This window comes from Schistocerca americana, chromosome 1 (genome assembly GCF_021461395.2).
Source record: "Schistocerca americana isolate TAMUIC-IGC-003095 chromosome 1, iqSchAmer2.1, whole genome shotgun sequence".
NCBI lineage: Eukaryota > Metazoa > Arthropoda > Insecta > Orthoptera > Acrididae > Schistocerca > Schistocerca americana.
The window spans coordinates 784,632,392-784,654,803 of record NC_060119.1 but is presented as its reverse complement, the minus strand read 5'-3'; the positions used below and the strand labels follow the sequence as shown (position 1 = coordinate 784,654,803).

General features: G+C 47.3%; 1 protein-coding gene across 1 annotated transcript in view; it reads right to left on the bottom strand.

Annotated features, from left to right (window-relative positions):
- LOC124545562 (tenascin-like) overlaps positions 1 to 22,412 on the bottom strand; it is a 164,720-nt gene that overhangs the window by 79,321 nt on the left and 62,987 nt on the right. The window contains exon 3 of the mRNA XM_047124512.1: positions 16,843 to 17,013. Within this exon, the coding sequence (XP_046980468.1) occupies positions 16,843 to 17,013 (171 nt within the window). The remainder of the gene's footprint in view (positions 1 to 16,842; positions 17,014 to 22,412) is intronic.

Here is a 22,412-nt window from a genome sequence, read left to right as displayed (position 1 = left end):
AGTATGAGAGAATTTACCAAGGCGAGGATGCCGTGGCATTGGAGTGCAGAGTGCCAAACCGAGTTTGAGAATATCAAGGAAGCACTATATAGTGCAGACATATTGTACCACCCGGATTTTTCCAAGGATTTTTATTTAGGAGCAGACAGCTCTGACAATGGACTAGGAATACATTTGTACGAAATGGAGAGGAGCGGAAATGGTGAGAGTGTAAGAACAATAGCGTTCGGTAGCAGAAGTTTAAATGCTTGGAAGAGGAAATATTCGATTACTGAAAGGGAGGCATTGGCAATTGTGTGGGGGTTTAAGCGTTTCCGGTATTATTTGGCCAGGAGGCATGTGAAAGTAGTGACTGACCATAAGGCCCTTACATTTCTGACTACAAGCAAGTTGAGGCATAGCAGACTAACGCAGTGGGCCCTGGCATTACAAGACTATGACTTCGAGATAATTTATGAACCAGGAGCAACGCATATAATACCTGATGCTTTATCAAGATTACCAGCTGACTCGAATGTTGGTGGACAGGCCAGAAGGAGAAGGAGTTAGAATTAACCTGATGAAGGGAGTACAGTATGAAGAATTCATAAGGAAGTTCCTAAAGAATGTGCGCAGGGAACAGAACGAGGACGAGAAATTAAAGACAATTAAAAACAAATACAGGTGAGCAGGAGAGGAAAGAATGCGGACATTTTATTATATTCATAATGGGATACTTTATAAAAGAAACAAGGAGAGTGAGGAGAACTGGAAACTCTGTGTGCCTGAGCATGTGGTAGAAAAATTAATTTGGTATACGCACTATAGTAATGCGCATTATGGACCGAAGAAGTGTCTGGAAAAGTTGAAGTTAGATTGTGCATTCAACAACATGGGAAGGCGTATACGTAAGATACTGAGTACATGTGACACCTGTCAAAAATCTAAAACGACTACAGTACAGCACAAAGGGTATATGCATCCAATTGTACCAACAGCAATTAAGGACATAGTTGCAGTGGATCTCTTTGGGCCACTTCCTGCCTCATGAGGGAATTACACACAAATCTTAGTAGTGGAAGAACTGGTTTCCAAGTACATAAAATTTTACCCGTTGAAGAAAGCTACTAGTAGAGCCATCATTAACCATTTTGAGAAAGACTATTTTCAAAAGGTGTGTATTCCTAAGCGAATTTTGAGTGATAATGGGTCACAATTTAGGTCAAAGGAGTGGACAGAGATGCTAAATGAGCACAGAATAGAGCAAATTGCCATTTCTAGGTGTAGGCCAGCTTCTAACCCAGCAGAACGAACAATGAAGGAATTGAACCGTTGATGCCAAACATACTGTCATAGGAAGCATGGTTCATGGAAAGAATATCTGGAAGAATTTGAGCCGGTCAGGAATCACCTCCCACATGATTCTACAGGGTTTGCACCATGTGAAGTATTGCTCAATCAAGAACCCGACAGTATTTTTCGTGAGTTGGTAGTCTACCCACCAGGAAGTTCATTGACTTGGGAAAGGAAATTGGAGCTAGTGGAATTAAGTATGAAGGAGAAGGCTAGGAAAAGACAGGAAAGACACGACAAGCTAGTGAAACCGATAACTTACCGAGTGGGAGACTTGGTACTAGTAAAGGTTCATGCAAAATCAAAGAAAATAAACTCTGAAATACATAAATTTAACCGCGTTTATAAGGGACCGTACAGGATTATAAAAATTGGTCATCCTAACACTGTGGAGTTGGAATATGCACGGACAAAGAGAGTGCATGGTAAGGAACATGTGGAAAACATAAAAAGGTACTACTCACACGAGAACAGGGATAACCCAGATGAGGAAGGGGAACTCGATTAGGGCGAATGTCTGAAATCAGAGTGTTCAAGCTCCTTGATGTAGTTGGGTAGGACGTGTTTAGAACATTTAGTTGTTAAACGGACATTTGAAAAAGGAAAATGTTTATTTACATTGTGTTTTCTGATGTATTATAATTAGAATTGCATATTTCATATCGACGATTACCTGAGAATGGGTATAAAACCTGTAACAACTAATTTGTAGTATAATAATTCATACATCATGTGTTCAAGTAATAATTTTTGATTGTATGTTGTGTGTTTCATTCAATATTGGGCTATAGAGGACTATTGCTGTTTGATATAAAAAATTGTAATTAGGACAATGCCATGTTTATGAGGTGTAATAACCTTTTGTAGAATATTATTGTGGAGGCAGCCCACTACCGGAGTCGAGGGATTATTTGGTGAATTGTAATTTCATTAATTATTTACACTATGTGTTTTGTTCAAATGTAGCAATGTCTAATTCCCTTGCCGATTCTTTTACGCCAGTGGCTCCAAAGAAGTTTTCGAGGGCGGGGATGTAAGGGGTCCGTAGGCCCTTTCTATAAGTTTGCACTCGGCACAGGTCGACAGGGCAAACAATCGATAGTGTGTCGTGTTGCGAGAGCGAGTGTAGAGTTGAGTCAGTTCCCTGGTTGCGGGCCGAGCCGGTTGCTGGAATACAAGGCTGACCGACAAAGGGAGTGGCCATCGCCGCGGTTTAACCCCTTTGTGTTAGAATTATACGGGAAAGTGAAGAAGTATAATTACTAGAGTGATCAGTGATATTTCTGTGCTGATATTTTTGGTTTCGCGTCTACCGCGCCGGCATCATTTGGATTGCAGTGTTGGATTGCAGTGATTGAATTTGCGTGTGACGATAATGAATAGCGAGGAAGCCTGTGCTGAGATTATGCGTTATTAAATATGTATGACGAAAGCAGTGGCTGTCTCCTTTTTCTTGTGTTTTAGAGACGAATATAGGTTCTTGATTAATGAAGCTGTGTTGGCGTTCTTCTTGTCACCAGACATTTTATTATTACAGCATTTGAGAAGGACAAAATGGAATGTAACAACTCCGTAGCAGTCAAATCCGATTGCCAGCCCCATTAGGTACACGGTCACATTAATTAATATTTATTTGGGCTGCTATTCAGATCCCGATCGAGCGGGATACATAAATCGGACTTGTTACATCCAGAAAAGGGCTCCCTAATATCAAAATTAAATATCTCGAAAACAAAGATCGATAGAGGAATGAAGTAAACGGTATGTTTATTGTGAAATCTGTAAGAAGTTTATACAGCAGTTTGAAATAATAGTTACAAAAGCTGCTAACAGATGGCGCTGCACGCTGTACAGCTCATATCAGCATACAATCTTTGCGAACAATCACATCACAATGTTTTCAAAATGTTCACCATTGGCACTACAGAGGTGGCGCAAACGAAGAATGAAATTCGCCATCACATTTCGTAGTGTGTCAACCGAAATGGATTCACATTCCACAGAGATCACCGATTCAAGCTCGTCCAGCGTGGCGGGATGCTTCGGGTAGACCATGTCTTTCACTGTGCTCCACAAAAAAAAAGTCACAGGGAGTCAAATCCGGCAAATATGGAGGCCAATCCACGCCTGCACCAGTAAATTTGGGATATTCCAAAGCAATGACTCGATTCCCGAAGTATTCCTTAAGAAAACGAAACACTTGTTCGGTCCGATGTGGTCGGGCTCCATCTTGCATAAACCATTCAGTACCTGGTCGATCCTCTAACGCTTGCTGTGTGGCAACAAATTGTTCCAAAATTGCAACGTAACGTGCACCAGTGACCGTTTCTCGAATGAAAAAAGGGCCAATAATGCCTCTGCTGCATACTGCAGCCCACACAGTAACTTTAGGAGAATATAGGGGTTTCGCTTCACACCAATATGGCTTTCCGGAACCCCAAAATCGCCAGTTCTGCTTATTCACGTATCCATTCAGGTGGAAGTGTGCTTCAGCTGTAAACCAGATGCAGCCAACATCAAATCCTTCACTATCAATCATTGTGAGCATCTGATTAGCAAAGGCAACCCTTTGTTGCACAACTCGTACGGGTATGGCCTGGTGCGTTTGAATTTTGAATGGAAACATGTGTAGGCTCTTTCTCAGCATTTTCTGCGCGCTGCAACGCTTCAAACCAGTCTCAGATGCAATTCTTCGGACGGATGACATTGGATTTCGCTGAATAATTCCAGAAACTGTGGCGATATTTTCAGGCGTAACTGCGGTTTGCTTGCGGCCAACATGCCCCACTAGATCATCAGTTACGCTGCCTGTTCGTTGAAATTTTGCGAAGAGCGTACGAATGGTTTTCGCATCGGGTCCTTTTGGAACATTAAATCGTGCTTGAAAACTTCGCCTTGTTGCCGTAGGACTCTCTTCTAACCTGTGGTACTCTAGCACCAGAAAAACGCGTTGTTCAATAGAGTACATGGTTTTAATCTCTTCCTTGGGTACGTTAACCTCCTTTCACGTTTCAATAGTGGTTCAAATGGCTCTGAGCACTATGGGACTTAACAGCTATGGTCATCAATCCCCTAGAACTTAGAACCACTTACATCTAACTAACCTAAGGACATCACACAACACCCAGTCATCACGAGGCAGAGAAAATCCCTGACCCCGCTGGGAATCGAACCCGGGAACCCGGGCGCGGGAAGCGAGAACGCTACCGCACGGCCACGAGCTGCGGACTTTTCAGTAGTGGAACTGATCGCTCTGGGCTTCGGATCACTATTTATACTAGGCATTACGTATGGTGATTACAGCGCCATCTGTTAGCAGCTTTTGTAACTATTATTTCCAACTGCTGTATAAACTTCTTACAGCTTTCACAATAAACATACCGTTTACTACATTCCTCTATCGATCTTTGTTTTCGAGATATTTAATTTTGAAATCAGGGAGTCCTTTTCTGGACACCCTGTATATCGCGCTGTAACCGCGAGACCGCGGCGTGGCTTGGCGGTGGAGAGTTGGCTGTTGTTCAGCCGCGTGGTCTACCCTGGCGGAGCGAGACGTGTGGGCCGAGTTGACGGGACAGGGCTGTAAGCTCTTGCTGTGAGCACCCGGGGGCCACGGCTGTGGTTCCGAGTCACTATTTGGTGGGAGCGGTAACGGATGTCTTTAAATTTTCCGTCTGGAGGCAGGAATGATGGACTAGTAAGTCGCCTAACCTGAGGAGTGGTATTTCGCCGCCGTGGGTGCAGAGAAGACGAGGGCTCCGGTGACAGGGCGCGTGGCTGCGTGACTGTGCCCAGTTGGGTACGCTCGCGACGAGTACACTGTCGGGTGTGAGGAACCTTTGCATCGTAGTTCGCCTCCTGTTTCTTTGATAAACTGCAAGTTAAGTTGGTTAAATGTTTAGATGTTAACTAAAGAATTTTGGTTTGTGCAACCAGCGTCTTTTCTGCCTTGTGGCCTCCTGCGTTCGGATTTCCTGTCCCCGTCGCCGGTGTAATTATAGACCGTGATCTTTTGGCTTCTTATCAGTACTGCCTGGGAGGAAGTGTATTTTTGGACAGGAATTAAGGTTCCTGATCTGATTCCTCCTCCTCCTTTGGCTTCGCGTGAGGTCGATGTGATTGCTGAATGTGAGGCGTTGTGGGTCTGTTCGTCCGCTTCTAGCCTGAGCATCCTTCGGGAGACAATTGTGGCCGCCCTTACACCCGGTCGGTTAATTATTTCTATCCCAGGACATTTTGGTGGTAAGACATGGTATTCAAGTTGTTAGTTATTGTAAAATGTTAAATGGTTGTATTTTACTCTGATTGTTTTTGGCTACTGTTTAAAAAGGTTAAGGTTGCCTTTCATTGGTGGGATTTTAAAATTACGTGGCTTTAAAATTGTTAGTTATGGTAAAAGGTGAATGACTGTATCTTTACTTTGATTATTTTAGTCTACTTGGCATCCTTTGAAAATGCTAGTTCTGTCTGCCTGTTAGCGAGCCCTTGTAATTTAACATCTTGTTGTGCCAAAGATTAAAAGAAGTTTGCTCCCTACATGTTCTGTAGCGAAATTGTATGCAAATTGGTGGTTTTTGTTTCATTACTTGGAAAGTTTTAATTTTGTTATTAAATGCTTTACCAAAGTCTGTTTTAAGTAAAATGGCTTGGCTGTTAACGGTAAAGTAAAGTTTTTAATTTCATTACTTGGAAAATTTTGATTTGTTATCAAATGTTTTATCAAAGTCGGTTTTAAGTAAAATGGCTTGGCCGTTAACTGTAAAGTAAATTGTTTTGAAAAGGCACTCATGCCTACTAGCTTTTTGGATCTGTTCCTGGTCAAGTGATAAAGAAATGACATTTAATGGGTGAAGTAATCAATAAAGAAATTGTAAGTTGCAACTCGACAGTAACCAACTAATTTTGGGCCAGTTTCCCAACTGGGGGTTTTCCTTGATTAATCGTAACACCCGTCTCAATCATATTTATCGAGAATGTACTGCAGAACGAACAGTCGCAATAAGTTGGAAAGGATCGAAGATCACTTTCGGTTACAAAAAGGGTGGAAGATCGGATGCTCAGCACTACCCCATGTGACAAAAATTACGTAGATACTCCTATGTAGTGCAGAATTGGCCACTTGATGTACGAAAGGAGGTGGGGAGTACTTTGTTGTCAGTAGAGAAGCAGTAACAGCAAAATGGGTCAGTCAAGAGAAATCAGTGACTTTGAACCTGGACCAGTTACAGGATGTCGTCTGAGTAATAAAGCCTTCAGGGACATTTCCACTGTTCTAAGGCCGCCCAACTCGGCCGTTGGCGACGTGATTGTGAAGTGGAAACGCGAAGAAACAGTCAGATCTAAACCAAGACCAGATGAAGCTCATGTACCGGAAGACAGGGACAGTGGAACATTGTGGAGGTTGGTTGTAAAATCTCGTACTGAATCAGGGGGGAGGAATCACTCTGAGTTTCAAAGTGCTACCAACAGTATAGTTAGCACAATGACTCTGCATAGTGAGTTAAAAGGAATGGGGTATATAGGTCGAGCGACTCCTCATAATCCACACATTTCAGCAGTCAGTGTTAAGCGACACGTGTGGTGGTAAAACCAGCGACACCACTGGACATTGGACGGGCATAAGCAAGTGATCTCGATTGATGAATCCCGCTATACACTGCGGAAGGGTTTGTGTTTGACAAATGCCTGGAGAACTTTACCTGCCACCACTTTTAGTGGCAACAGCGAAGCACAGAGGTGGTAGTGTTACTGTATGGGGGTGTTCTTTGTGGTCAGGTTGTTACCTTTCACTGTGTGTAAGAGAACACTAAATTCGGAGGGTTATGGACAGATTTTACAGCGTTGTATACCGCTTACGTTAAAGGAACAATTCGGAGTTGATGACTGTCTGTGTAAGCATGGTAATGCACCATGTCATATAGCAGCATGTGAGCCAATGGTCTGTGCACAGTAGTATTTCTGAAATGGACTGCCCTATCTAATCTAAAACAAATGGACTGTCGATTCCGCTCCAGACCCCAGGATCAACTGGTTTCGGGCCTAGAGGAGGAATGGGCTGCCATTCCCCCACAGACATACAGACGCCTCATTGAAAACTTTCCCAGCAGACTTGAAGTGGTCATAATGGTGAATGGTCGATACATCTCATATTACTGTCCAGAATAGTTGTCTTCATACATCTGATCAAGTGGTGTATACACTCCTGGAAATTGAAATGAGAACACCGTGAATTCATTGTCCCAGGAAGGGGAAACTTTATTGACACATTCCTGGGGTCAGATACATCACATGATCACACTGACAGAACCACAGGCGCATAGACACAGGCAACAGAGCATGCACAATGTCGGCACTAGTACAGTGTATATCCACCTTTCGCAGCAATGCAGGCTGCTATTCTCCCATGGAGACGATCGTAGAGATGCTGGATGTAGTCCTGTGGAACGGCTTGCCATGCCATTTCCACCTGGCGCCTCAGTTGGACCAGCGTTCGTGCTGGACGTGCAGACCGCGTGAGACGACGCTTCATCCAGTCCCAAACATGCTCAATGGGGGACAGATCCGGAGATCTTGCTGGCCAGGGTAGTTGACTTACACCTTCTAGAGCACGTTGGGTGGCACGGGATACATGCGGACGTGCATTGTCCTGTTGGAACAGCAAGTTCCCTTGCCGGTCTAGGAATGGTAGAACGATGGGTTCGATGACGGTTTGGATGTACCGTGCACTATTCAGTGTCCCCTCGACGATCACCAGTGGTGTACGGCCAGTGTAGGAGATCGCTCCCCACACCATGATGCCGGGTGTTGGCCCTGTGTGCCTCGGTCGTATGCAGTCCTGATTGTGGCGCTCACCTGCACGGCGCCAAACACGCATACGACCATCATTGGCACCAAGGCAGAAGCGACTCTCATCGCTGAAGACGACACGTCTCCATTCGTCCCTCCATTCACGCCTGTCGCGACACCACTGGAGGCGGGCTGCACGATGTTGGGGCGTGAGCGGAAGACGGCCTAACGGTGTGCGGGACCGTAGCCCAGCTTCATGGAGACGGTTGCGAATGGTCCTCGCCGATACCCCAGGAGCAACAGTGTCCCTAATTTGCTGGGAAGTGGCGGTGCGGTCCCCTACGGCACTGCATAGGATCCTACGGTCTTGGCGTGCATCCGTGCGTCGCTGCGGTCCGGTCCCAGGTCGACGGGCACGTGCACCTTCCGCCGACCACTGGCGACAACATCGATGTACTGTGGAGACCTCACGCCCCACGTGTTGAGCAATTTGGCGGTACGTCCACCCGGCCTCCCGCATGCCCACTATACGCCCTCGCTCAAAGTCCGTCAACTGCACATACGGTTCACGTCCACGCTGTCGCGGCATGCTACCAGTGTTAAAGACTGCGATGGAGCTCCATATGCCACGGCAAACTGGCTGACACTGACGGCGGCGGTGCACAAATGCTGCGCAGCTAGCGCCATTCGACGGCCAACACCGCGGTTCCTGGTGTGTCCGCTGTGCCGTGCGTGTGATCATTGCTTGTACAGCCCTCTCGCAGTGTCCGGAGCAAGTATGGTGGGTCTGACACACCGGTGTCAATGTGTTCTTTTTTCCATTTCCAGGAGTGTAGCACAATACTGCTGACGTCAAACTGTTGGAGGATCCTGAACAAAAATCTTCGTTTAACATTAATGTTCCTGGAGGAAAAGATTCTTCCCACAAAGAATCGTCACAGCTTGTTTTAATGATACACGTTTTGTGCGATATTCTGAGCACAAGTTACAGCCAGGTGCGGGCCGGATTGCAGTAAGTTACGCTGACCAGTGTTTGCGAAGTGGAATGGAGGCCACAGGGCTGTCGAAAAGCTGAAAAGAGTAAACGCAGCGGTTCGCATGGTGCAAGCTGTAGGCAGACGGGGCCCACTGGGACAACCGGGGTGTGGGGCGTACATGACTCAGAGCGATGTGTTAGCGAAGCAGAGGCGCACAGCTGAATATAAATAGGTGTTGTTTTCTAACGTGATTCATTCAAGTGTGGCAGCTCTCCTGGAGAGCGGGGCGTGTCACTTCGTCGGGCTACACGCAGCAACAGATGAGACGACAGTGTCCCAATCCACAGCAGGTCATTGGTTCGACCCTCTGAGGCTGACGTGGGCTCCGCAGCCAGCCAGGGTGGGCCACTCTTCACCTCGCTAACGCGGGCAGTCGTCTCGGCTCTCGACACACGCCGGAGACTTCTGTGACGAGGACCACAGATTCGGAGGCCGGATCGCACGCAGTCATTGCCACCGTGTTCTCAGCTATGCAAGCTGAGGAAGAAGCAGCAGCGGGGCCAGCCTACGGCTTAAGGCGGAGCAGCGCGGAGACAACGAGGACAGCGGTCGCTGAGTCGGCTCTCGGAACTCTACAGCTGGCGCACAAGGCCAGCACAACACAGCATTGCGTTACACAGGCCATTGGGGGTGCTTCCTCAGCATTGCAGGCCACTGATGCAGACAGAGGTGAACGAAGTTCTGTAGAGGAAACGAATAAATCATTTGAAAATTTCTCGCCGAGTTTTAATACAGCACCTCCTGGCACCCACCCATTACATTTGGTGTCAATACGCCGCATTTGGCGTCTGATACCACAACATTTGGTATTAGTCACAACAATACCAAGTTTCAGGCATTATCTCCCACCACGGAAACAAAGTGGCCGATGGCCTTTAATTAACGAGAGAGAGTAGCAGCGTTTGCGTAGAATTGTCTGTGCTAACGGACAAGTAACACTGCGAGAAATAACCGCAGAAATCAGTGTGGGACGTACGACGAACGTATCCGCTAGGACAGTGCGGCGAAATTTGTTGTTAGTGGGCTATGGCTGCAGACGACAGACGTGGGTACCTTTGCTAATAGCACGACACCACCGAGCTGTGTTTACAAGGAATGGACTGGGTCCTCTGTTCCATGCCAACTGATCATTGATTGGAAATGGTTATGTTCGGCTACTTGGAGACCATTTGCAGCCATTTATGGACTTCACAAACAACGATGGATTTTGTATGGATGACATTGCACCAAGTCACCAGTCTACAATTGTTCGCGATTTGTTTGAAGAACATCCTGGACAATTCGAAGGAATGATCTGGCCGCCCAGATCGCCCGACGTGTAATCGAGAGAACAGTTCATCCACAAAATCCTGCATCGGCAATACTTTCGCAGTTATGGGCGGCTGTAGAGGCAACATGGCTCAGCTTTCCTGCAGGGGACTTCCAACGACTTGTTGAGTCCCTGCCAAGTCGAGTTGCTGCGTCGCTCCGGGCAAAAGTAGATCCGACACGATTTTCCTTGCCTTTTGTCACTTCAGTGTAGTTTTATTAATATTATCCTGTCTGCGGGGGACAGAAAATAGGGGTGTTAATTATTTATAAAATGAGCTTGGTAGATATTAGTAAACTAAGACGAGATAAGTGGATCCCTCTACTTCTTTCCTTGCATCAGTTGTGCGTTCATCACACATGCTGTATTCTTTCTACATTACAGGACGACCATAAAAGACTTTAGCCCTGAAATTTCACTAAATGTGACTACACCAATGAAACGCTATTGAAACACTAAACTCGATACCACCTTGCAGTAACGAAGTGATGCGCTTCAACATGATCGATAATCTTATCATGAGACATAACTGATTAAATCGTGTGGCTGCACATGTGGTGGGAGGATAAAGTCAATTCAGGTGACGGTCAGTATTAAGAAAACTCTCATCTACTTCAGATGAAGATCTACAGAAGGATGGATTATGGATTATTTACTTATTTATTTTCTTGAATCATCCGTCTTCTGACTGCTTTCATGCGGCTCGCCACGAATTCTCGTGCGCCAACCTTTTATCACCTCAAAATAGTACTTGCAATTACTTCCTGGATGTATTTGTCTCCATCTTCTTCTAACGTTTTTACCCTAGAGCTCCCTGTAGTATCACGGAACTTAACCCCTGAAGCCTTAACAGATGTGTTACCATTCTACCCCATCCTCTTGTCAGTGTTCTCCTCGCCGATTCTGCAGCGAACCTCCATTTTTCCGTACCTTATCAATCCATCTCATTCTCAATCTTGGTCTGTAGGAGCACTCTTCAAATGCTTCGATTATCTTCTGTTCCGGTTTTCCCACAGTCCAAGTTTCACTGTCATACAGTGCTGTGCTCTAAACGTACATTCTCAGAAATTTCTTCCTCAGATTAGAGCCCGTGACTAATACTAGTAGAGTTGCTATTTTTTCCAGATCTAGTCTACCTTTTGTGTCCTCCTTGCTTTGTCCATCGCGGGCTATTTTGCTGTCTAGGTTGCAGAATTTCTTAACTTTGTCCACTTCGAGGTTTCAAATTCTTGCATTAGGTTTCTCGCTGTTCTCATTTCTGCTATTGCTCATTACTCTCGTCTTTCGACGCTTTACTCTCAATCTGTTTTCTGCAGTCATTAGACTGTAATTTTTCTTTTTTTCTCAGCGAGGGTGCCAATGAAATCGGCGATTCTTATCGTAGATATCCTTTCACCTTGAATATTAATCCCACTCTCGAACCTTCCTTTTATTTCTGTCGTTGCTTCTTCGATGTACAGATTGAACAGTAAGGGTGAAAGATTGTATCCCTTTCCTACACCCTTTTTAATCCGAGCACTTTGTTCTTGGTTGTCCACTCTTATTGTTGCCTCCTGATCCATGCACATATTGCATATTGTCCGTCTTTTCCTATAGCTTACCCCTATTTTTCTTAGAATTTCGAACATATTGCACCATTTCACGTTGTCAACGAGTTACCGTGTGCTAACTCATGATACAAATCCTGACTTGAAATTACATCTCCGCGCTATGGCAGAATATCCATACTTACCAAGTGTTCAGACGAGAGTGCCCTTCGAATCTTCCCTCGTCTCTTCCCTGATGCAAGTTTTAGCGTTGGCAGATTTTGGAGGGGCTGTAGTAGCCAATATGCAGCGGCTCTCAGAAATTATTGTCTAAGGAAGAGCGTGGCAGAAACTGTACTGAATCTTTTCTTACCAGAAAAAGCTTCGAGAATGGCCTCGAAGGTTCTTCTAGAAAATCTGAAAAGCTAATAAAATGACTTCATTTTAAAATAGGCGCGAAGCTTCGGCTCGGCTGTTGAGATTCTCAACCGATGGTGATCTTTAAAGAGTCTTTCTCGCTTGCACAGAAATAAAGGAAGGAACAGCCTCTAACCTTCAGCTACGTCGCAATGTTCCCATTTCATGCAGGTTGCAACTTCAGGCCTAACTACTGTACATGAAAAGTTATTGGGGCTGCAAATCACAAGCACCTACACAGAAAAAAATAACAGATCCCACGAGGCATCGCCATGTAAATTGAGAGAAGAAAAGTGAGACTGATACGACACAGACTTCACCAATAGCCAGAGACATAGTACTGTGAAAAAACACAGAGGAATAACATATGTCTCTCAACTAATTTCAAACGCTTACGTTCATTCTTACACTATTCCGTGCATTTCAAATGTTTGACTTAGCATAGTTCCAATTACACATTCATAAGACTTGTCGGTACATCAGATGTAAGTAATGGTTTCGCAATGAAAGCAAGTATTCAAAACCACTTGCCATTAAATATTATATGCAAATGTGGCGGAAACCTAAGTAAATAATAAATTACGAGTTTCTGGGCCGTTATAACAACAATATGTTGGAATCACGTAACGATGTGAATGGCTGGAAGAAAATTTGACTAATAGAATCCAACGAATGATCCACAGAAACGAAAGTAACGTCGGGTATGCCCATAGAAGCGTAATAAGACCTCCAGTGCTCATAATATACGTAAAACGATATATTAGATGGGGCAGCGGTATAGCCATATTCGTTTCGGTACCGTTATATGCAGGGAAGTATCGTCTTTGGGGGATCGTGAGGAGCTGCTGAAAGGCTTGCACACAATTTTAACTTGATTTAACGATTGACAGCTCCCCTTAAATGTGGGTGTGTAAGGGAAAGATCCCGATAGTTTATGATAACAAGATTAGTGACATAGATCCTGAGCGCTTCAGATCGTATAACAGTTTAATCATAACATTAAGAAGTGGCATGAAATGGGGTGAACATGCAAAATCACGATGAAGGAAGGCGAATGAAAGACTTAAGATTTGTTGTAAGGGTTCAGGAAAAATGCAGCGCAGCTGTAAAAAAGAAAAAAAAAGCACTCCGTCTTCAGGCCACAAGTGACCCATCGAGACGGTCCCACCGCCGTGTCATCCTCAGTTGAGGATGCGGATAGGACGGGCGTGTGGTCAGCACACCGCTCTCCCGGTCGTTATGATGGTATTCTTGACCGAAGCCGCTACTATTCAGTCGAGTAGCTCCTCAATTGGCATCACGAGGCTGAGTGCACCCCGAAAAATGGCAACAGCCCATGGCGGTCTTGATGGTCACCCATCAACGTGCCGACCACGCCAGACAGCGCTTAACTTCGGTGATCTCACGGGAACCGGTGTAGCCACTGCGGCAAGGCCGTTGCCAGGGCAGTTGTAAAGGAAATCAAACTGTGTGATCAATTCCAGAGCATTGTTCCAGTGTCTGGAGTCCTTATCACATAGGCATGACAACACACATCGAATAAATTGAGAGAGGTACTGGTAGGATCGTAACTGGTTGGCATAGCACATTCGAGAGTGTAATAGAAATGCTCGGGGAACTTAAATAGGAATCATTGGAATAAACACAACTTAGTTTTTCCGAAACTTTGTTGGGTTCATGAGAATGTGATAAGCAAGATTTGGGCACGTACACAGGGAGCTGTTGTCCCGTCGCTCAATACGCAAATGAGAGAGGACAGAAGTCGATTACATTGCTAAAATTTACTGTCCACAGTGCTCTGTACAGTGGCTTGTGATTTACATAGATGTAGACGTTGAGAGCAAGAACGACCTGAAAAATTATCGAACTGACGCAAAGATGTTCTTTATATCAATTAGCTTTGGTTCTGTGTGTTGCATCGTACCCAGTGGTAATCCAAATGTCAGCTTTACATCTGAAATTGCTTTGTTTACGTCGCTATTTGTTGTGTTGTGTTGTAGTGTGTATTTCGTTGAAATGGGTACACTGGAATATAGTGCTACCATAATTTTCTTCTCTTTTGCGAAGGTGTTGCTTCACAGGTCATAAATATGTAAAGAAATACAGTTTTATTTAAATAACACATTATTTGCTACCTATTTCAATGTATCTCTTGCTAGTCAGCCAACATAAAAATTGTTAGCAGAGCCTAGATTGGTTAATTGCCACTTTGTTGTCAACTATAATCATAGAAATTCGTAACACACTAGCAGTTAGACTCGTCAAAACAGAAGAATGCATTTATGAACTTGTCACTGTACAAAGTGTATTCCGTATAACTTAGGGAATGCGAAATCTGACATTGTAGTATTATCGTACAAACGTAGAAATGCGTTTTACCCTTTTTTCTGCAGCAACTTTTAATGGATTCTTATTTTTTGTTTTGATCATTGACACCGCAATTGTGATGACAATGTGCGACCTACACTAGCAATTTTTATATTGCTTGATGATGGTCAAACAGATTGATACTGTCAGCAAATAATGGTTTTCTTATTAGCAGCTCATTAATTTTTTGACTTTGTTGCCAATGGTAATTAAGTGAAATTTGTTTAATATTGATCCTTAACAATAAAGAAATGAGGGATATTTGACGTGAAGATGACTCACATGAAGAAAGTCTGAAAACGATAGCTGTTCGTTTACGTCCCCAACCTAGCCAACCACTCGGACATCAAGACATGCTCTGAAAGATTCGTTAAACGAGTGGGGCGATAAGGATTGTATAACCAAACTTACTGCACTTTCTTACGAAATAGCATACTAACAATTCGCACTTGGTGCGTGTATTTTCCACAAGAGGCGCACCGTCTGCGGCGGTCGGAAACCAATTCGCGGACTATCCGGAAGAGGCGCTACCGTAGCCCTTATTTATGGCAGCGAACTTGCTTTCCGACCGGACTGAAACTGATGTTTACCGCAGGTGTGTGATGTGAATTATTCTCTGTATCTATGAATTACCCATGAAGAATGTTACACCTATATATTGTGTTTAAGAGTCCTTGTATCGAATATCTAGGAGTGAGAGATAACGTCACGGGGAACAACTTTTGTTAGAGACAAAATGTTCGCAGACGGTTCGCGATGACACTATTTATTTATTTATTTAAGCTGATCTGGTTAGGGCCATCAGGCCCTGTCTTACATAAGGCTAGGTTTCACGCATACAGCACCTTTTTCATGTCGTAGTTTCCTAAGAAACCAACAATTTTAATGTGACAAGTAGTTTTAAAATGACTTAAGTGTCTGAAGGGGCAAATTAGATTATCACATATTACTACTTCTAGACTCGTTACTGAAGGTCAGAAGTTGATATTTGTCGCATTTAGACTTAAAGATGGTGGGGCTTCCCGACATTTTGGACTAATGAACATAGAATGACCAACCACTACAGCTTGGGTTTTCGATGAGTTGAGTTTTAACCTTATATCCTGCACTAAATTCGATAGAGCGCACCCATCGGTACTGAGATTCTGGATAGGTATCTTCAGGGTGATTGGTTTCATACTTAGATACAAATGTCGGTCATCAGCATACACCTGGTATTTGCAGTAGGACAAAACTGATGACAGATCAGTTACGTAAAATTAAAAGATAGGAAGGCGTCCTTCTTTACAGGTTGTGCCCCTGAGAGGCAGTAAGAAAGAGACACTCTGCAGCGTGCGTGTGCCTTGTGTGTTGTCTGTAATCCAGTCGTCTGATCCGTATGAGAGGAGGCAGGCCCAGTAAATTTAAAGTTCTTTCTCCCTTAGAGCACTCATTTTTCAGGTTTTCTTCTTGGAAATCACCGTATCAATCTACGAAGGGAGTTAGTACACAGCAAAACATAGTTAGTAGACGCTGCTAGTTCGGTGAAATTTTGTCGTCGCAGATCCGGCGAATATTAGCCTGGCGTCTCCGGGAATCTTCAGCGAACATTTTGCGCCTAACAAATGCTATTTTCCATGCACAGCCCCTAGACGTTTGGTGTGGAGACACTGTGTAAATCTACAGTCTTTCGTGGGCGTTACCATCAGAGGTAAAATAATTCTGTTAGAACTGGAATCTTCTGGAGGCAATAAGACCGTGTGGCTACTGAATGAGGTTTCGTAGAGGAGATGAGACGAAACGATGAGTTTCGTGTAGAAATATTATGCGGTCCGACATCCAAGAAAATTCTACCTTCAGTGTCAAATCTGCAACAAAACAGAGGGAGCCACTGTATTTCACTTGTGGTAGGGCACATTATATTTTATTTTTTATGTTGCCTGCCTTGATTTTCTCTCTTGTATGAATCTCTTCATCAGAGAGTAGCATCCTTGAATATATGCTTGAGGAAGTAAGGGAAGAACACACACACACACACACACACACACACACACACACACATACATGCACGCACACGCAGTTTACTCACGCAGGCTCTTCTGGCAGGTGTAGTTCTGGGGGTTGTAGTGGTTGCTGAGCATGCAGAGGCAGCGTTCCGTCGTGTCGTTGCCGAGCAGCTTCCTCTGGCAGATGGCCTTGCTGCCCAGCACTCCCTGGCACTCCGCCGTGGCTCGGCATGGCGCTCCGTACACCTCGCTTCCTGTAACACAAAACAAAAGGAATGCGATGTTCTCCAAGCAGTTACACATCACCTTTCATTGATGGTTCAAATGGCTCTGAGCACTACGGGACTTAACTGATGAGGTCATCAGTCCCCTAGAACTTAGAACTACTTAAACCTAACTAACCTAAGGACATTACACACATCCATGCCCGAGGCAGGATTCGAACCTGCGACCGTAGCGGTCGCGCGGTTCCAGACTGTAGCGCCTAGAACCGCTCGGCCACTCCGGCCGGCTCATCTTTCATTAGCCACCGAACTTATGCGTAATTATGACGGACGGAATGATCAAAGCCGCAGGACCTATCGGAATTCAGTGGCTGTATAGACTCAGGTGACAAACGTCACTGCGAGATGCACATTACAAATGACGGTAACGTCGCATACACAAGGTATAAAAGGTCAGTGCAGTGGCGGAGCTGCCATAACGCGACGCACACACGCAGACGCACGAGAGATGTCGAAGCGAGCGGAGCTACGTACTGCGAAGGGTGTGGCGGATCGCCGTCCGGCGGAGCTTGCTACGTCGGCGGCCCCATCCGATCCCCCACTTACGACGGACCACACAACGAATGAGGACATGATGGATATCGCTATGGGTGCGCTTACAGCTCCACTTCCGGAGTCGGAAGAAGACGAGCCCTCTGCCGTACCACCACCTCGTTGGCAAACCGGTAGAAGCAGAAGAGAAGAAGATACAGCCCCTACCGACGGGCGCAGCTCACCGGCAGAGAAGCGATCGAAACAAACGCCTGCTGTTGATGCCGACGGATTCACTCGCCCGAAGAGACGCCATACAGCGCGAACAAAGGTGCTGTCCACCTACGAGCCGGCATCCATCGCCAACACTTTTGCTGCCCTTGAGGATGCCCCAGAGGAACCTCCGCGCCTTTCCACGGCGTCAAAGAGGGTTCCACCACTACCGCCGATTGTTCTGAAATATGAAGGGACCTTCAGGCAGCTGCAACAGCTTCTCACTAGCTGGACGACGGTAGTCTACAATGTGAAGGTCGCTGGGAGAGACATGTACAACGTTACACTGCGCTCAGCGGTCGACTACCGACGTGTGACGCAGGAGGCGTCTGAAAGGGCAATCCCTTTCTTCACTCACGCCACCACACCGGACCGCGTCCTGAAGATCGTCATCCGACATCTGCCCTTCAACATGGAGCCGGATCACATTAAAGAAGAACTTGAAGAGCTCGACTTCAGTGTCAGAACCGTGGTCAAGATGAAGCAGCCCAAATCACGTGACTACATGCCCCTGTTCCTCGTCATCGCAACAGATACAATCGAGAACAGGAAGCTCTACCAGCTCACCCGACTCGCCAACGTCTCGGTGACCACAGAAGACTTGCGCGCCAAGAGAGGCCCTGTTCAGTGCTACCGGTGCCAGGGCATCAACCATGTCGCCCGGCATTGCTCCATGCCTGAAAAATGTGTGAAATGCGCCGGTGCACACCCAGCGAAGGACTGCCCCATCCCCCGGAAGCAGCAGCCAACGTGCGCTCTCTGTGGAGGCACTCACGTTGCCAGCTACCGCGGCTGCGAAGTTTGGAGGCGCGCCAGTGCTCGTCAGCGAATCCAGCCAGTCGCCACGAAACAGAGGAAGTCTGCCACGGTAGCACCTCCAGTTTCCTCCGCAGCGGTTGTCGCCAGAGGACTGGCGCCCCGCCGACCCAATAGCGACGGCGCCGACCATGAAGACGCACGAGCACGTCGCCGCAATGAAGACTCACAAACCCGCGATCTTTTTGAAGACGCAGAGGCACGACATCCACACCTAAACTGCGCCACTCCACCTGTGCAGAATTCGTCGGATCCGAAACCGGGCCCCTCCTCTGTTGCCCCACCCGCGACGTCTGGTGCACGTCCCCAACGCCGCGGAAGCCGACGCAAGACAGGGGGTCGCACAACCAGCGCTCCTGAAGAAGCCACGTACAATGGCGAAGAGGTGGCCACTTCCATCGGCGCCAGAGAAGATCCGGCTCCTGCCGCCTCCACCACGGACATTGCAAGTTTGATTGCTCAACTCACCGCACTTGTGGCGAGCACAACAAAACTGCTTGATGTCCTCACGCAGCACCTGACCGCTGCACAGAAGATTGCCGCACCGGCAGCCACCAGACGCTCCTCTACTACTCATTATGGGAAGTGTTAGAGGACTCACGGTGGTCGCGTGGAACACCCTTTGTCTACGCACACAAGCTGGCGAATTTCGTCAATTCCTTCGTGATGAAGCCGTCGACATCTGTCTGCTCAGCGAAACCCGCCTTAAGTCAGGCATTGCAGTCAGAGCGCCGAACTACTCCTGTTACCATGCAGACAGGCCAACTGCCGGTGGAGGAATGGCCGTCTACATACGGAACGGGATCCGTCACCACCAGATTCAACTGCCGCCGCTCGTGACTCTGGAGGCGATCGGAGTTGTCGCACACACGTCAGCGGGAGCCATAACCTTCATTGCCATCTACAAACCGCCGTCGCATCCATGAGTAGATGCGGACTTGGAATCTCTTCTCTCCATCGGAGGCAAGCTGTTCATCGCTGGAGACTATAACTCCAAGGACGTCGCTTGGCATTCACGACTCACCAACACGGACGGACGCCGCGTCCTACGAATCGTAGATCGCAATAACGCCGTGGTAGTGGGTCCCTACGATCCCACCATCTTCCCCGTTAATGGTCAACCGGACATCGTCGACTTCGCGGTCGTGAAAGGCATTCCGCACCGGATCCTCGCATCAACACGGAATGTCCTCTCCTCAGACCATGTGCCAGTTGTTTTTGACGTCGACCTTGACCCACTGCAGTTACCCAGACGTGGAGTATCACTCTCTGGAGTCAACTGGGATCTCTTCCGCCACTCCCTGACCGAGTCCCTAGCTGCGATGCCACCTGTGGACGACGCAGAAGCTGAAGATTCACTCCTCCACTTCACAGACGCCACCCTCGCCGCAGTCAAAGAAGCGGCTCCTCCCAGCCGCGAGCGCCAGGACCAATCTCGACAGCTGCCCCCCGATCTCCTTGCACAAATTGCGGAGAAGAACAGAGCGTACCGCGAATGGCAGCGTACATGGAACCCCGCCACCAAACGGCTACTCAACCGTATGCGGCACGAAATCACGGTGGCTGTGGACAATCACCGCAACCAGGAGTGGGATAACCGTGTGGCGACTCTTCAGCTTGACGACGGGTCTGCCTGGAGGACCACGAAACACTTCCTACGGCGAACGCAACGTATGCCGCCTCTCCGAACTGCAAACGGAATTGTCTGCGAACCAAACGTGAAGGCTGACGTCCTCGCCGACGTTTTTGAAGAGAACTTCAAGCCTGTAGGGGATCCACTGGACGCAGAACATGAAGCGATGGTCGCCGACCGGCTCCCTCGCTATCTGGAAACGTAGGGCGATGATGACATCGAGGCCACAACACCTGAAGAAGTCTCGACGGCTCTCAAGGCCCTCAATACCAAGAGAGCTGCAGGCCCCGACGACGTCTCCACTGCCATGCTGAAACAACTGCCTGAGGAGGCCTCCACTCACCTGGCTGCAATCTTCAACAAGATCTTTCGCACGGGTCACTTTCCCCTGCAGTGGAAGCACGCTGAGATTGTGGCCATTCCTAAGATGGGAAAAGATCTCCGGCAGCCGAAGAGCTATCGCCCAATTAGTCTGCTGCCTGCCGTCTCGAAAGTCTTCGAGCGCGTCTACCTGAAGAGGCTACAGCAACACGTCACGGCCGAAGCTATACTCCCAGGTGCCCAGTTCGGCTTCCGTAAGGGCCACTCTACGGAGCACCAACTTCTCCGACTCGTGGAGGAAGCCTTTGATTCCCTGGAGAGGCGCGAATACTTCGGCGCTGTTTTCCTCGATGTCTTGCGCGCTTTTGATAGCGTCTGGCACGATGGGCTGCTCTTCAAACTTCTTGAATTGGGGATCCTTGGATCACACATCCGTCTGCTAAAGTCCTACCTCGATGGACGGACTTTTCACGTCCGTGCAGAAACTGGCTTCTCAACAGTCCGTCCCATCAGGGCAGGCGTGCCACAAGGGTCGGTTCTGGGGCCGATCCTGTTCACGCTCTACACGGCTGATACGCCATCGGTTCCTCGTGTGCACCTTGCACTTTACGCCGACGACACTGCGCTCTACTCACGAAGTATGAGCGCGGACACACTTCGCCAGAGGTTACAGCACGCCGTCGACACCTTCGCCGATTGGGCCATCAAGTGGAAATTACAGTTCAATGAGCCAAGACGCAATTCTTCATTGCAACCCGTCGTGTCATCCCAGCCGCTCTGCCCTCAATCGTCGTTGGAGGCAGTCCTGTCAACTGGCGACCGACAGCGCAGTATCTTGAGGTCACCATAGATCACCGCCTCACCTGGGGCCCACACGTGAAGAGCGTCGTAAACAAAGCAAGGGGTCGACTTCTCAAGCTCTACCCCCTGCTCAACCCGACGTCGACCCTCCCTCCGCGACTAGGCGTCACGCTGTACAGGGCGCTAATCCGCCCTGTCTTCGATTATGCGGCTGTCGTCTGGGAGAACGCCGCAGACCAACATCTGAAGAAACTACAATCACTGCAGAACAGGGCTCTGCGCCTCGCGCTGCCCTTACAGAGGGACTTCCCATCTGGACCACTGCACGACCTCACTGAGGTCCGCAAAGTTAAGGACCATATCCTCACGGTTGCCCGCCGCTTCTATGAAAAGGCGCGGCAGTCCGAGAACCGACACATACGTTCACTGGGGCAGAAGATCCAGCGTAATGCCAACACACGCTGGCCCCAGCTCCTTACAGCATAGGCTGCAATTGAAGAAGACAACCGAGTGGAATAAACATGAAGCCAGAACATACATATGTTGAGAACTGCACCACACTCGAAGACCGAAGAATCTTCGTGAAGAAGCCACGCAGCGGAGCTGCCATATGTACTCAGGGGAGTCACGTGAAAAGGATTCCGACGTGATTATAGTCGCACGACGAGAATTAACAAACTTTAAACGCGGAAGGTTAGTTCGAGTTAGACGCATGAGACATTTAGGAATCGTTAGCGAATTCAATATTCCGCGATACACAGTGTTAAGTGTGTGCCAAGAAAACTAAATTAATTGCGTTGCATTTCAGCAAGGTGTTGTCAGTGTTGTCAGATGAGCCCCAATTTCAGTTGGTAAGAGCTGATAATAGGGCTGGAGTGAGGCGCACACCCCACGAAGCCATGACCCCAAGTTCCCAACAAGGTACTGTGCAAGCTGGTGGTGGCTCGATAATGGTGCGGGCTGTGTTTACATGGAATATTCTCGATCCCCTGGTCAAACTGAACTGACCATTGATTGGAAATGGTTATGTTCGGCTACTTGGAGATCACTTGCA